Source organism: Anthonomus grandis, chromosome 13 (assembly GCF_022605725.1).
Source record: "Anthonomus grandis grandis chromosome 13, icAntGran1.3, whole genome shotgun sequence".
Classification (NCBI taxonomy): Eukaryota; Metazoa; Arthropoda; class Insecta; order Coleoptera; family Curculionidae; genus Anthonomus; species Anthonomus grandis.
In genome coordinates, this window is record NC_065558.1 from 14907326 (window position 1) to 14924471 (window position 17146).

General features: G+C 32.5%; 2 protein-coding genes across 2 annotated transcripts; one reads left to right on the forward strand and one right to left on the reverse strand.

The window, feature by feature from the left end:
* Positions 1-5982: 5982 nt before the first annotated feature.
* Positions 5983-7067, forward strand: LOC126743553 (glucose-induced degradation protein 8-B homolog). Its single transcript, XM_050450697.1, has 2 exons — positions 5983-6191; positions 6260-7067. Exons 1-2 carry the CDS (start codon positions 6071-6073, stop codon positions 6829-6831), a joined length of 693 nt encoding a protein of 230 aa, XP_050306654.1. The 5' UTR covers positions 5983-6070; the 3' UTR covers positions 6832-7067.
* Positions 7068-14944: 7877 nt separating this feature from the next.
* On the reverse strand, positions 14945-16129 carry LOC126743551 (nucleoporin Nup35). The gene has a single exon (XM_050450694.1). It carries the CDS (start codon positions 15964-15966, stop codon positions 15103-15105), a length of 864 nt encoding a protein of 287 aa, XP_050306651.1. The 5' UTR covers positions 15967-16129; the 3' UTR covers positions 14945-15102.
* Positions 16130-17146: the final 1017 nt, after the last annotated feature.

Consider the following 17146-nt stretch of genomic DNA (forward strand, 5'->3'; position numbering starts at 1 on the left):
TTCGGCTTCAGGATGCAATTAGCCCAAGATCAGGACACCAGCTCATTGGCTACGGTAATCGGCCTTACTATGCAGTACGTCTTTATTAGCTGTCTTTGTCACCCTTATTACTTTTCTTATATCGAGACATCGAAAGCTTCTCATTATGCAAGCAATGGCTGTACATTTTGTCTTATACACTTGTGGATAAAGAACAACTAATTGAAATCATAATTTTTTGTTTTGAGTCCAGCTATTTCAGTTATAATAATGTAGTTTATAATCACGCAGATCGTAGTGCGATGGGAAATCCAGGTAGTCCTATCCTAACGAATCTTTTAATGATGAATTATCTTGTTTCAAGCATATTAGTAAAGTTCACAGCTAAATACCTCTTATTAAATATTATGTTGACGATACTTTTCTTATAATTCGTAAGGATATTGACTTCATCCCTTTTCTGGACACTAGGGTGACTATAATTACGAATGGTACTTTAAGCACTAACTGGTACGTTAAACCAACAAGTAGTGGAAGAATTATAAATTTTTACTCTTGTCATCCTATGGGTAATAAGGTAAGAACTGTGAAGGGGCTACTCCATAGGTTAATTAATTTAAGTCATGAATCATTTTATAATGAAAATATTAACGAGATCAAATTAATACTTAGAAAAAACAATTATCCCACTAGTTTCATAAACTTTATAACGTAAAATCCACCTGCTCATTATTTACTAGGCTTAAAGATAAAGTTTTATTAGATAAGCAATCGAATGTTAACTATGGTGTTTCATATTCTTGGGAAAAATAGTATGTCGGACAAACTAAACAGTATCTGGGTTTAAGAGTTAAACAAAACACCAACGATTGACGTGTTCAACGAGTTTAGCCTTTATGTTAAAATTATGTTTGCCAGCCATTATAAATCATTTCACTAATATATTTATTAGTTGTTTAGAAACAGGCTACTTTCCATAACACTAGAAAAATTCACTTTTAAGTCGAATTTCTAAAATTAAAAATCTTGTTAATAATAGTGATTTGTGCCCAGTCAGTTTGCTATCTCTGTCCAAATTTCTAGAAAGGGTAGTTCATACCCAAATACCTGAAAATCTTAACCTAAATAACATAATTCCTAATCATCAATCAAGGTTTGTAAAGGCAAACAGTACAACTTCCTCATTGGCCATTGCTTATAATTACCGGTAATATTGCCGGATGTGTTGATGAAAAGCTAGCAGCAATATTAGTCTTACTCGACTATTCTAAGGCCTTCAATGTGATTGATCACGATCTTCTTTTCTCTAAACTGTTCTACTATGGATCTCAACATATTTTTTTAGATCTGTCTAACAGGTCACAAGTTGTTAAAGTAAAGAACAAACATCTCTCGAGGACAGTTGTGTCAGGTATACCAAAAGATTCAATTCTTGTCCCTTTGCTTTTTGTTGTGTATACTTCATATATCTATTCAATAGTTCAAAATTCTTTTACAGGCATATGCTGACCACACAGGTTTTGTTTAAATTTGATCCCTGTAATCCCTTTTTTGCAATATTCTAAGCAACATAATTTAAAAATCGAGTCGAAATAAAACAGAGGTGCTTCTTTTTTGTTCTGAAAGTCAACGAAATATGCTTACAAATAGACTTCAACTGGTAGATAATTACATTTTCTGAATATGCAAAAAATGTTGGGTTATATTTGGATGTAAATTTTAATACACGTTTAAAGCTTGCTAGAAAAAATAATATAAAACTAAAGACTTTGTATGCCAAGAGGTACATTTAAAATTTTAAGACGACGAAAGAGTTGTGCAATAGTTTTTTTATATTTTTATATAATTACTGTTTTATTATGTAATTCTACAACTTGTTACCAAAAAATTATGTTCAAAATATATGTTGTAGATTTATATTTAATTTCACAAAATATGATCAGGTATCTAACAGCGAAGAATGGTTAAAGTGCAATAATATATGCAAATTGTATTCTATGATAAAAAGAAAGAAAGAAAATGTGCTATATTACGTAAGACAACAAAATCTTGTGTACAACATCCTAAAAACTAAAAAATTCCAAATTCACTTTAAATTTCAAATTTCAAACAAACATAACATCTAAAACACTTTACCATAAAATTTACACACATTACCAAAATTAATCATAACAAAACAGATTGAGAAAAAAAAAGCATCTTTTTGATAAATTTCATTAAAAAATAAGTAAAGCTGTCAATAAAACAGAATTTAGAGGAAGTAAATTAAATTATTTAACAGGAAACAAAACTAAAACACTAATATGATGTCAAAGCACAGGTTAAAAGGTATCATTAAAAAAATCGTCAAGGCTATAGAAGTGATTTTAGTTCCTTTTTGAATCTCTTACTTCTAAAATTTGTCTGATACATAGAGGAACATGGTTGTAAATTTTTTTGCTAAGGTATATAAGTGAGTTCTTGGTGAGGGAGGATGTAGGGATTGGTAAGGGAAAATCGTTAACCTGGCGAGTCATATGACTAGTGTTAGAGGGAGGTTTAGGACATTTATGAATAAGAATAGCTGTTTCTAAGATAAAAAGAGAAAAAAGAGTTAGGATTTTTTGAGATATAAAGAGAGGTTTACAAGAATCTCTTAACCCAGCGGAACATAGGTATCTAACTGCCTTTTTTTGAATCACAAAAATTATGTTTAATAATCCCTTGTTGCTTAAACCCCAAAAAGGCAAGCCATAACGAAGATGGGACTCAATAAGAGAAAAGTACACTGAACGTGCAACTACCCCTCCCAGCTCATGCCCCGCCATTCTTACTGCAAAGCATCCAGAGGATAATTTTGATGCAAGATTTAGGATATGATCTTCGAAGCGAAGGCGACCATCAATGGTAATACCAAGGAACTTACAGCTTTCTTTGTTTTGCAAGGGGGAGTTTTCACTAAACATAAGGCCCTGAACGTCACACTTAAATACCATATTAAAGGTTTTGCCCACATTAAATACAAGCCTGTTTGCAGCACACCACTCCGATAAAATCTTAAGATCCTTAAAAACCTGGGCTCTAACATTATCAGAATCTCTATGATTCCATAAAATGGTGGTATCATCAGCAAACTGAACCACTTTGCCCTGCAGTTTTAATGAACCCAAATCATTTACATAGAGCAAAAATAATAGTGGTTCTGACACTGAACCCTGAGGTAATCCAGATTTAAGGGATCTGGAATCGGATAAACATCCAGATACTATAACTCTTTGGGTACGATTAGACAGATAGGATTCCAGCCATTTTAATGCCACACCTCTAAAGCCATAATTATTGAGCTTAGACCTTAGACAGCAGTATTCCATGATCTACACAATCAAATGCCTTGGATAAATCGCAAAACACTGCCGCCGCGGACTATCCAGAATTTAAGGACACATATACACTCTCCAAAAAGCCGAAAACAGCGTCATGAGTCCCTTTTCCCGTTTGAAATCCAAACTGATTTGCAGATAAAATGCAATTATGTTGCAAAAAAGATAAAATTCTGATTTTTGCAAGTTTTTCAACTATCTTGGAGAGGGTATATAATATAGAAATTGGACGGAAATTACAAGGCTCACTCAAATCTCCACCCTTATAAAGAGGGATAACCACTGCCTCCTTCAAACATGCTGGAAAGATGCCATTATGAAAGGAATTGTTTATGGCAGAAGCTAAGGCATTCAATGCTGAGTCAGGCAAAAGGAGTAGTAATTTTGATGATATTCCATCAGCTCCAGCTGATTTATGGTTTTTTAAGCTTTTAATTGCATCTCTAACGTCAGTAAGGCTAACAGGATAAAAGAAAAAAGAATTTTGAACTGACACTTGTTGAATATAATGCAAAGGATCAATATTAGTATTCACATCATTGAGCAATAAATGAGGAATATTACAGTAATAATCATTTTAACTATTTGGTCTTACTTCTGGTTCTGAAACTTTCTTGTGAGAATGCCTGAAGTCATTTATAATTGACCAACATTCTCTCTGCCTATTTCAGGACATATTCAAGCGGTCACTATAATATTTAACCTTTGCTGCTTTTATCGCCTTTCTGTATAGACTACGATATTTCTGATGATAAAGAATAATGTTTGCATTAGTTGTAAACTTGCACAACTTAGCCAAAAAACGGAGGTTTTTAGCTGAAGTTCTGAGGCCTACTGTGACCCATGGTTTTCTATTTTTCATTTTAAGCCTCTTTTTAGGAAAACACTGATTGATCTTGTCACATAGCACATGAAATAACAAAGTAAACGGGTCAGGAGCCATTTCAACTGCATTCCAATTAACCAAAGCTGTAGTAGAAGAAAAAGCATTAAAATTTGCTCTGCTGAAAATTCTTCCTATATAATGAGATGAAGGAAATACAGTGTTGCATGAAATCCTAGTGAGAATGGCTTCATGGTCAGAAATACCAGATGAGAGTACTCTACATGACACATCATTTAAGTTTGTACACAAATAATCAATAGTAGTTGCAGATGAGGATGTTATACGTCTGGGTGAAAGAACATGCATCTTCAAGTCATAAGATTCCATAATACTTAAAAGGGATGTATGATATGATGGCAAGCTTACATCAGTGAAGTTAATATTAAAGTCACCAGCCAATATAACTATGGAGTGTAGAGACAATTGGGATAATAGAGAATCAAGTTTGTCCAGGAACATAACAATATCTCCTGTGGGTGGTCTATAAACACAAAGAACATATAAATTAAATCGCTTACAAAAACAAAGGGAGAATTCAAAAACCTTCTCCAACAGAAAGCTATCATACTTTTTTACAGAAAAAAGCTTCAATTGTTTCAAAATAATCATCCATTATTCTCAAAAAGACTTAAGTATATGAACAAATGGGGGGAGAAAGTAAACTCAAAGTCCAAGTCTCATAAATCACGCGTCTATTTAAAGGTTACGCGTTTCGCCGCATTAGGGCATCATCAGACCTATCTAAATACAAAAAACTGCACACTGACTCACACTAACATAAATAAAAATAAAATAAAATAAGTTTACACCATCGCGTGTATCGTTATTGACATATCAATAACACAGTCAATATTAATTATAAATAATTAATATTATCATAATTAATATTATAAATTACATTATGGTTTGGATACATGTAAGGGCTTGTCATCACTAAACTATTGCTGTGTAAATGTATAATTTTTTTTAAAATATGGAATGATGAGCAAATACCATTTAACATTAAAATCAACATATCATTTTCTGTAAATTCCTTAACCATAGATGATGCAGTATAAATCAGTTCATTGTTTGTAGTTCCTGGCTTCAGGAAACACTGGACTTTGTAGTTAGCTTCAAACTTACAAACTATATTCAACAAAACTATATTCTTTACACTATTTTTAAATACCATATTACTATATAAATTATAGTTAATAGCCGTATCAATATAACACTTTTATTGATTTATTTTTGAATTTTTGTTTTTAAAAAAGTTTCTATTAGAAAACCGTTTATTATTTTTACTTTATGACCATATAGGGATTGCAGTTGGAGGAATGCTCTATAGCTATCGCCAACGGTTATCCTGAGTGCGTGCATTAAAATATATTTGTAGGATGTAGTAGTACATTTTATGGCAATAAAGAAGTGTATGATTAATATTATAGTGGAACTTGCTTATAATTTAATGGAACATCCTCACCTTGTTTCAAAATGGCAATCACGATTGCCCGATTTAAATGAATTGATTGCAGGTCTGGAAAGTTACACTGTAAAAGTGAATCATTTATACTACTGCTGATTAAAGATGTCTTAATAAAGTTGTAGAGAAGATTTGTTAATTTTAGGCTTACATATTATACGTGACCATGCCAATAGTTGATTATTAACAAATTTCGGATCTCTTTTTTTACGCAAAACGTAGCGGAATAATTGCGTCCGCTTTTAATTCTACTATTTATTACACCGGCGACAAACAGAAACTACTTGTCAGCTGTCAATGTGAATTTCCGAATTTCTATTTGGTTTTGTTGGCTGTTTTTATTTACTTAAAATTTTTCAGGAAAAAATAAATAAAAGAACAATGGGATCAGCTACAGAAAAACACGATATTTCAACAAAGGAGGATTGGCTAAAATTGCTTGAAGATAATGACGTAGGACGTAGTAACATGAATAAGTTGATAATGAACTACTTGGTCACAGGCAAGCTTATTTATTTTATGCTATTCAGCACTTAAATTATTCCAATTATTCCTTATAAACCATTGTAGAGGGTTTCAAAGAGGCTGCAGAGAAATTTCAACAAGAATCTGGCGTTGCTCCCTCGGTAAACCTCCACTCACTTGACGACAGGATGAAGATCCGAGATGCTATAATGAATGGCAGGATTGAAGAGGCAACTACCCTTATTAATCAACTACACGCCGAATTACTGGATAACGATCGATATCTGTACTTTCACTTACAGCAATTGCACTTAATAGAATTAATAAGGCTTAATAGGGTGGAGGAGGCTTTGTCTTTTGCCCAGAGCCATTTGAGTGAAGCTGCTGAAGGAGATTATGCTGTGTTGGCTGAATTAGAACGGACTATTGCATTGCTTGCCTTTGAAGATCCTTCCAGTTCTCCTTTTGGAGACTTATTATCCCCATCGCATAGACAGAAGGTGGCAAGTGAGGTGAATGCAGCGATATTAAAAATGGAACATCAGGAAACAACTGGACCAAAAATTTCAACTTTATTGAAGCTGATTTTGTGGGCCCAAGAGAAGCTAAATAAGAAAAACGTAAAATACCCAAAAATGACTGATTTGGCCAATGCAACAATTTCTGACCCCAAATGATCTTCAGCATTGTCTGTTTACAGACGGGCAATTTACTATGGGAATGATGAGTTTATTATGAATGGTCATGATCATAACTAGTACTATAGGTATAATAATACTTACATCAATGTAGTGTACATATTTTTATAGGCCTTGTAATTATTTATTTTTGTTTTGTACTGTAGACATTGTTTCTATATAGTAAATAAGTCACTTTATAATTCTAATAAAATAAAGTTTTCTGTCTAATTCTATATTTATTAAAGGGCTTTATTAACTCCTCCTTTAAAAACTTGTGAGAAATTGACTAAATCTTCCCATATGCAATTTAAAACTTACTTTTATAATTATTCGTGTAGGTACATAATTTTGCAAGAAAAATATTTCACGTTATAAGTTTTTCACAAAACAATTTTTCATTTTAGTTAGTTATTGCTTTCTAAAAATTGTCTTTCAATAACTTGTTCCAAAAAAAAAACGTACCTATTGTTTGAATTGCTGAAAATACATCCTTTCAAGTGGGTTGTTAAAAAAGTGAGACACTCGTTGATTTCATCTTCATTATCTTTGTAAAAATTTTATACTCGGGTATTACTCTATTTCCAGGATTTTAAGTTCTTAACAAACATTTGAAAAGTTTTCCCAACTTCTTGTGTTTCCAAGTCAGCTAGAAGCAAAGTGCAAACCCATTCAGCTAAAGGTGAGTTGTCTTCATCCTTATTATTCTGTTTTAAGAGTAGTAAATAATTTTTTTGCGCAAAACAATACGTAATTGTGTATAATAAGTAACAATAAGTATCTTCCAGGATTTTAAGTTCTTAACAAACATTTGAAAAGTTTTCCCAACTTTCTTGTGTTGCCAAGTCAGCTAGAAGCAAAGTGCAAACCCATTCAGCTAAAGGTGGGTTGTCTTCATCCTTATTATTTTGTTTTAAGAGTAGTAAATAATTTTTTTGCGCAAAACAATAAGTAATTGTGGGTTAAGAAACTTTGGGTCAAGCTTTTAAAATTTAAAAAATGCTACAAGGATATCTAGTTTGTGAGGCACACCTTTTTCAACAATATCTTTTAATTTTCTATTTGTTTTAAGTGACTAAATTGTAATTATTATTTTATTTTGCAGTCAGGGTTGCCAGGCATGAGTTGGGGGGGTTGTTTGCTCGTTTATTTCGCCTTAATAGACTCTCATATCCGTTATGGGTTGCCATTTTGGGGTTTGTGCTCCAAGGGACTCCTTAACATAATTTTTACTATTCAGAAAAAAGCATTAAGGTATCTGTGTGGTGTTGGTCTGAGAGTCTCTTGTAAACCTCTTTTTGTAACTGAAAGAATTTTAACCGTTGTCTCACTCTTTATATTGGAAACTGCAACACTCATACTAAGTCCGTAAGTCCACCATCCTGCACCAGTCATAATACTCGTCAGGTGGGCAACTTATCTCTTCCAATCCTCACTTACGAGAAACTCTGTTATATTTATTAGTCGTAAAATATTTAATCATGTTCTTTTTTTCGATTAGGACTGTTACAGACCTTAAAAAGTTTAGGAGAGAACTAAAGAAATTAATCTTACCAAAAGCTTACTACAGCATTGAAGAGTATTTTAACGACTCATTTTAATATTTATTTATTTATACACGGGATCAACCCCATTACAAAAAATATATATATTTCTGAGAAAGAAATAAAAGCTATACTACCTGACCACTAATTATTAATTAACAATAATTATCAGACTTAATCTTAATACCAAGGATAATTAAACCGTTTTACAAGTAGTAACAATATTCTCTCAAAATCAGAACAATTAACAATGCAAAATTAGCTAAGAAAAAACAAAATATATTATTATCAATGACAATGATCAAATGTATTTCAAATCATTATAATCATGGAGCAAAATTAATTAAAAAACAAAATCCTACAAACTCTTAATAAGACTCCTAAAATGCAATAAGGAAATTCCCAAAACTTCAATTCCAGTAGAGTTTACCAGCCTCAAGGTCCTTTCGACAGGCGAGTGCATAGCATAGTTGGTACGATGATAAGGCAAAGAAAACAATCGATTTGCCCTCAGATTACGGTATGAAATATTAAATGAAATCCTATTAAGTAGTTCGGGACAAATCACAAGGCCATTCAAAAGTTTATAAATAAACACCAAATCATTCTCAGTGCGTCTCTTAAGTAAACTCCGCATGTTCAGCAAGTTCATTGCTTCATCATAACAATGGTCATTAGGAACTGGAATGCGAAGTTTATAAAGGCAGAATCGTAGAAATTTATTTTGAACCCTCTCCAGTGCCATACAATTATTCATGTACAGAGGAGACCAAATTATTGATCCATACTCCAACAAAGAGACAACAAGTGATATGTACAACCTTTTGCAAGTTTCAACCGACAGATCCTTACAATTGCGCAGGACAAAACCAAGGACCTTAGATGCCTTAGTTATAATAGTATTTACATGGGTATTAAAATTCAATTGTTCATCAAAAAAGACACCAAGGTCCTTTACTACTTCAGTGTACCTAAGATTAACATTATCAATAGTATAGGAGGAAGTTACCCGTTTGTTTCTTTTGTAGAAATTAATGTAACTGCCTTTACCCACATTCAGAGCCAAACTATTACCAACACACCATTCACACAATCTATTCAGATCATCTTGCAAGAGAACCATGTCTTGTTCTGAACTGATCACCCTATAAAACTTATAAATCATCGGCAAATAACAAAAAATTACTATTTTTAAAGCAAACCAAAATATTATTAATGAAAATATTGAACAACAGGGGAGAACAATGACCACCCTGTGGAACCCCAGAGGTCACACTGATAAGATGCGACCTAGCATTCCCAATTTGTACCTGCTGGAATCTGTCAGAAGGAAAACTTGCAAACCAGGCCACCAAACAATCTGAAAAACCAAAAAGTCACAAATTTTCTAGTAATAAGCTATGGTTGACACTGTCAAATGCCTTGGAAAAGTCTGTATATATTACATCCACTTGTTCACCCCTCTCCAAAGCACTTAACAGAGCACCCTGATACAGCAACAAGTTTGTAATAGCAGACTTGCCACGACTGAAGCCATGCTGTTCACTTAACAGAAGTTCTTTGCAATAAAAATTAATTTGGTCATAAATAAGACTGTCTAGAAGTTTTGGGATGGCAGACTGTACACACACAAACTCCTGTAATTGATCATTTCATTAGCAGCACCACATTTAAATATAGGCGTAATAAAACTGAGTTTCCACTCGGATGGAAAAACTGTCAAGTCTAAAGACCTACTGAATAAAACAAAGAGGGGATAAGAGAGGGCACATACACATTTTCTCAAAAAATAATTGGGTATACGATCAGGGCCAGCACTAAGTTTAGGGGGTAATCGAAAGATCTTATCAAAAATTAATCCAATAGATAATTTAGGATTTGGAATAGTCATGTTTACACCAGCCTGCCGAGAAGGTAAGACATTATTATCTCTATTATAGACAGTAGAAAAAAACCTGGCAAACCCCTCTGCAATTTGTTCACAACCTGCAAACTCCCCATCATTATAGGTCATCAAATCAGGAAGCCTATTCGTTGCTCTCCTGTTATTAAACTTATACCAAAAACTTTTGGGGTTTGTATAAAGTAACTGGTCCAAATTTGAAATAAAGTTCTGGTAACAAGTCTCCGTTAGAGTTTTGCACCTAGCTCTAAGATCTGAAAAGACTTCGTAGTCTGCAACAGTATGACTAGACTGATATTTTGTGTGAAATTTTCTTTTGCTGGATCAAGTACTTTAACTCCCCTGAAAACCAACTGGGAAAAGACGAGGTTTTGAATCTCTTAAGAGGCACAAACAAAGCTATAGCCATATTCAATTTATGATAGAACTCTGAAACCGCATCATCAATATTAATTACATTCAAAACATGGTCCCAATCAACTCCACACAAAGAACTATTAACACCCAAATAATTTGCATTTCTAAAGTCATAGAAGAACTGTACAAAATTTAAAGTTTTTTCTTTACCATTGCTAATAAATTTAAAATTAATTATATATCTATTGATCAGATTTATTTTATTTATTTTTTATTATTCTTGTTTTATGTTGGTTCTCGCCTTTTCTTTTCTTCATTTTTGGTTTTTTCTTTGATTATATAAAATATGCTTCTATGTACAATCAAAATCGATTCTGTATTCTGTTTTTGTCCTATATCCTGTATAACCAAATAAATACTAGTATTATAAATTCTAGGATTAGGAAGCTTTTAGCGCATGTTTGTAAACTTTATATGTACCTGATATGAATGAACCATTATTAGATTTATTAATACCAAATTATTTAAATATTAAACAAGTATACTGCAGTGTATTTTGTTTCCTAATTTATGAATATATATTTCAAGAACCGTCTATATTTTACATCTTCAAGATATTTTTAAATTATTTTGTACAGTGCTACAATAAATATTTTTTTATATGATTACATATTTTTGTTTAAAGAAAAACTATAAGAACATCATTAGAATTAAAACTACTATTGAAATATCTAAAAATTCATATTTTTTTAAATGCTTTAGTTCTTTTTTCAAACTCAATTGAAATGGAAAAAAAATAGTTAAGTCTGAAAAGGAGTTTTCTATTAAATCATTGACAGGATTTCTGATAACTCTTAAGTTTAACAAAAAATCTAAAGACTACTCTCTCTTCTATTCAAAAATCACCTATCAAATCTTTTAACACAGCATAATTTACATAGTCAATAGTTTTATTAATGTTAATACACAATTGTGCTTACGCAGTTCAAGTTTAAAATAAGAATACAAAAAAAAACTTCAATGACAATACAATTATTTACGAAAAAAACTTCCAAATTTAAGAGTAAAAAATCTAAAAATTTATTATAACGGATCACAGATATAGGAAGGGCATTAAAAAAATTTGGCCCATAAAAACTTTGACCATCCTGTGACCTTTTGGGATGACAGTAGTTTGGTAACAGGTTTTTTATTTGTCTGGCATCATACTCGGATGAAGATCGTCATAAGGACTTTTTCACATGCATCTCTAAAACAAACACACTTGGCAAAATTAATATCCCCAAGTTCACAAATGCATTCACCCAGTCTTCCCTGTGGCCCAGTCCAGAGACCACTCTGAAGCCTGGAAATTCTTTCTGATTGTACAGAATGCCTCCATGCAAGAATAGCATATTATGAAAGTCTACAGTGAAACAGGCCGAAATATGCTCAAACACACAATTTTTCAAGTTCTGCAACAGATATAAACCGCTCTTCAGTCCACTGAGACAATGTGCACATTCCAAACCAGCCTAGAATCAAGATGAACTCCCAGAAACTTGATCTTGTCATTATCCCTTATAGAAAACACAACCTCTTTACTTTCTGAACATTCAAATGCGATCCATTGACTAAAAACCAACTCACCCTCTCCTGTACATTAGATAAAATCTCCAGAGCACCCTATGCAGTTTTAGACAAGATGGTTGTGTCATCGGCAAAAAGTGTGAACTTTGCTGTAAGTTTTAAACTTGATAAATCATTAATTTAGATTAAAGAAATTATAGGACTCAACACTGAACCTTGTGGCACCTCTATGGTAATGACACTTTCTTCCTATGTCACTCCATCAACCCTAACTGCCTATTTGACAGGTATGATGTCACCAATGACTTCCATCACTGAAAAAGTGTTTTTTGAGTTTGCATAGGAGGATATCATGCAAGACACAGTCAAAGGTCTTGCTAAGGTCCCAGGACAATGAAGACATACATTTTGGGCTGTTCAAAGAATCAAGAATAATTGACACCAGATCCATAATAGCTTGAGTAGTGTTTCCAACTTCATAATTTTTCAAAACACAGGCAATAATAAGACTGACTACATCATGTGCAATGTTTGATTTTTTTAAAATAAATCTGCCATGACAGTACCGGATTTGCTCTCTCTTCTGAATGTCTCCCTGTTAGCATTTAGGTATGATGCCCCACTTATATGAATTATCAGAGCACTCCTATTACATATAATGAAATATATTTTATGTGTAAAACCTGCTCATTTAGCATTAATTATTAAACTAATTTTTTAACAATCTCAACATATCAGCAACAGTATATATTAAACCTGACATGAATGGAATTAGGAAAAGTAATACACTAAAAAACATAATACATAAGATATCTGACAAATAAAAATAATCAGATTTTTTAACTAAATACCATAGATTTGCAATATTTTATTAGTTTTTTATAATACATAGACAGATAATAAAATCTGTTGTTTTATTTAAAGATACACAATTGTTTTCATCAAACAGTTCTAAGTTATTAGAAATTATTATTGCCATCAACAATAATCTATTTCTCCATTTATTTTATCATCAAAGTTAAAGTGGCACCTTTGAGAAATAAACCTCAAGAATATTGATAGAGGCAAATATACTTTTGATTAAAGCATACAATGGAATTCTTTTATAGACAGCACATTCATAGTTGTGTAAAGATTATTTTTTACTGTTTAAGAGTCAGTAATAAATCAAAAATTAATAACACATAAACTTTGATGTGAGATGTTTTATTATAAATAATAATAATAATAATAATAATAATAAGTTATTTATAGTTCTATTTTTCTATTCCCTTTGTCACTATGTACAAGCACTTTTCCCAACGTTTGGAAAGAAGCAAACATTTGGCCTGTCTTTAAGTCAGAAATATGGTAGAGAGCTATCACCCATTCTCTATTTTGGCTAACCAAGTCTTTGAGACCTGCATTTATAGCAACCTGTTTCATCAAATTAAACATCTTATTTCACCTAATCAGCATAGTTTTTTTCAGTGTAGATCAACAGTCACTAATCTAACATCTTTTCTGCGGAATGCATATGAGGCTATAAACTGCAAATACTAACTTGATGTCATCTACACAGATTTGGCTAAGGCCTTTGATAGATGGACCATGGATTTATTTCAAAAAACCTTTATAAAATGGGTTTTCATGAATATCTAATAAAATTTTTCATTTCCTACCTAGTAGATGGACCTCAAGTGATGTCCCCCAGGGGAGCAATCTTGCTCCATTTTTATTTTTGATCAACACAGACCTGGGCGCCTGTGTTGATAAAAAAACTTACCTTCCATACTCATATAGATACCATCATAAGATATTCTTTAAAGACCCTAAGCTTCATTATAAGATCAACAGAACTATTTTCTAATACTTCAAGCAGGACAATTTTCTTAACTCCCTAGTAAAATCGCTCCTGCTGTATGCCTGTCTAGTATGGTTTCCTAATTATGCAGTGCATATTCACAAGCTGGAATCAGTTCAGTGAATCTTTTACAAATATATTAGTTTTAAGTTGGATGGTGTATACCCTGAGAGGGGTTTTAGTCAGCAGTTATTGCTTTCAAGGTTTGTTGTTTGCTGTCTCTTCAGCAATCTGTTGTTTGTGGGAGTTTAGTGTTTTTATTTTTCAGCTTTGAATTTTGCTATGAATTTGAATTATCCTACATCCATACAAGACACAGTGTATTTTATCTGGACACTTATGGCACCAATTTGGATAAGAAAGAGCCCATATATAGAGAATACAATTGGTTCAATGATGTTCTGCTAAGGATCTGTTTGGCATGACTTTGAATCATTTCGAATTTGTTCTGGCAGAATTTAATTATTAGTTGTTTAAGTATTTAATGTAACACCTACTATTAGTTTTATATTGTACCAGTTAATGAGTTTGACATTGTTATTTGTTGCATTACTGAATTTATTTAATATTATCTGTTGATATTTTAATAATTGTCTTATTATTAGGATTTGTTTCCTGTTGGACAATAAAACTTTGAATTTTAGTTTTAATCTTGATATCTATACAACAATGTATTGTGTACTGATCCGTAAATATTTACGAAACAGTACAATACAGATAAATTTACATTAAACAATCTGACCTTCACTGATTCTTCTAACAAAATGTTTGTCACTTAACTTATTGCTCATCACCAACCTGCTTTATTCTAATAGTAAATATTTTCAAAGAAAAGTGAAGTTGACTGGTTTTTGCACTGACCCCTTCAATTATTCTGGTTTCACAATAAAAATACTGTTTAAGTAAAAAAGAAATGTATTTATACAAAAAAATATATAGCACAGAATGATAAGTCTCATTTGTCTCAAACATAGGGGGTAATAATAGGTAAATAATTACAATTAGACACAACATCTCAATATTTACCTTTTAACACACCTTATTTAGTATTAAAACTACCATCCAAAAACATACTCCATTGCTTTACTAACAATCCCAGTACTCTTTTGTGGCATACTCTGGGCAGGAATCACAGTGTTAGATGCATGTGGGGACACAAATGACTGTCGCAAAGACCTTGCCCTTATTGGTGAAGTCATCATAGTTGCTCCACTGTTGTTCTCCTTATTTTCTTTATTGTAGTGTAACTGTACTCCAATCATTATATTATTAGCAATACATTTGCCATTTAAAGCTAAGGCCCTGGCCACTTCGCCAAGATTGTTAAATTTTATATGCATCCAGTTGCCTTGTGAAGGAATTTTTTTCTCTAGTATCACCCCACAGTTTGATAACTGTGATAGAACCAAATTTAATGTGCTAGGAGGAAACCCAAATACAGTGACCCATTGAGAATCGATTTTTGAACCTCTATTATTGCTTATATTTATTGAATTTTCTTCCACAGAGTGGATCCTAGACAGGCTCTCATTAATAAACATGGAAGGTTCATTATAAGGTGCCACAGTGCTGCTCAAAACGGGAGAAGTTACCTTTTTAGCTGAATCCAATGTGTCAAACAGGCCAGTCTTAGGGGGTCCAGTCTTCTCAGGGGCACTAGTAAATGGTGATGGGGGTGGCTGTATGGGACTCTCCGCCATACTTTGACTGAACAGTTTCTGACGTAGGGTTTTCGCTTCACTCATGGTGGAGTTTCCTCTGAAGCTACCGGGGGTTTTATTACGTCCGGGAGATACATGGGGATGATATGGTGTGCTGGGGGTGATGTCTCCTATTAAGAAATTCGGGAGGAATCCGGAGGAGTTTACGCCGGGCGAAGCGGGACTAGAGGAAGCGCTGCCTAAAGTCATCGGCTCCATTGGGAATTCGTTTATTTATATAAAGTATGTCTTTAGGGAAGTCTTGTGACTACTTAGGATTACCGTAATACCGTTGGCTTTTTTGATTTTTAAACTTCAAAGGAATTTTTACCCATATCAATCAGAAATGGATAAGAGGAATGTCAATGTCAGTTTTGAATATTAACATTGACGTAAATGATACTCAAGATTTAGAAACTCTTAAGGTTGTTTGATACTAGGGCTTTAGGGCGAGGAAAATGCAGTATGTGGTGCGGAATTTGCGGAAATGATCATCAGCTAAATTCATATTGTTGCTAAAATATAAACAATAAGCGTCATTTTAATTTTTTTGTTGTTGAAATTAGCATTTCTCTATTTATTTATTTATCAACAAATACCTCCATTGAAAATTTTACATAAACAATTTAAACACTTGTAGAAAATGGAAATTACAATTGAATATAAAATAGACTTAATGATCAACCCAATGGACTGTGCATTCCCTAATTTGTTCCATGGTACTTAACTTCAAACGATTCATTTCTACTCAATAAAGAGCCACCTACTCCAACAAAGATGGGCACTCAATTAAACCATTATTAATCCTACAGAAAAAAGAGACATCATTAACTTCTCTTCTCTGAAATAAAGACTGTAACATATTTATTTATTTAAGTACGGGAAAACCCCATTAGCTGTTGTTTGATTTACATTTAAATAACAATTTAAAAAAGCAAATAACAAAAAATAAATTGATATACTTATGAGAAAACAAAAATTATAAATCCTACTAGAGGTAACCTGGTACATAAGCCCTACTAATACTATCTAATTAAATAATTAACAATAAAACATATTTTTCTATCGAGCATGGAGAATTATCTTCATAGCCATAGACAAATATGTGCAATAGAAATTTTCTGTGGTGATTAATTTGAATCTCTTAAATAAAAGGTGTTAATAATTATTTAAAGTTAATGTTATCAAAAGGGTTTTTGAGTAAAATTAATGTTGGTACTAGGGAGCAGGGTGATTGTCTAACTTGTCTTGATCACATTTTTGTCAGGTCAAAATTCATCTCCGAAGCTGTTGTTTTAAGAGGAGGGTACTCAGACAATTTCACTACTTTGTTAAATATTCCTCTGTTAAGTAGTAATAATATTGGTTCTAGACTATTTAAACATTTGGATAAGTCTCA

Excerpts from the sequence above, each read along its gene's own strand:
- LOC126743553 (XM_050450697.1), top strand. The coding sequence starts at position 6,071 with ATGGGATCAGCTACAGAAAAACACGATATTTCAACAAAGGAGGATTGG. Across the intron at positions 6,192-6,259 it reads AATGAACTACTTGGTCACAG|AGGGTTTCAAAGAGGCTGCA; the intron begins GCAAGCTTATTT and ends AAACCATTGTAG.
- LOC126743551 (XM_050450694.1), bottom strand. The coding sequence starts at position 15,966 with ATGGAGCCGATGACTTTAGGCAGCGCTTCCTCTAGTCCCGCTTCGCCC.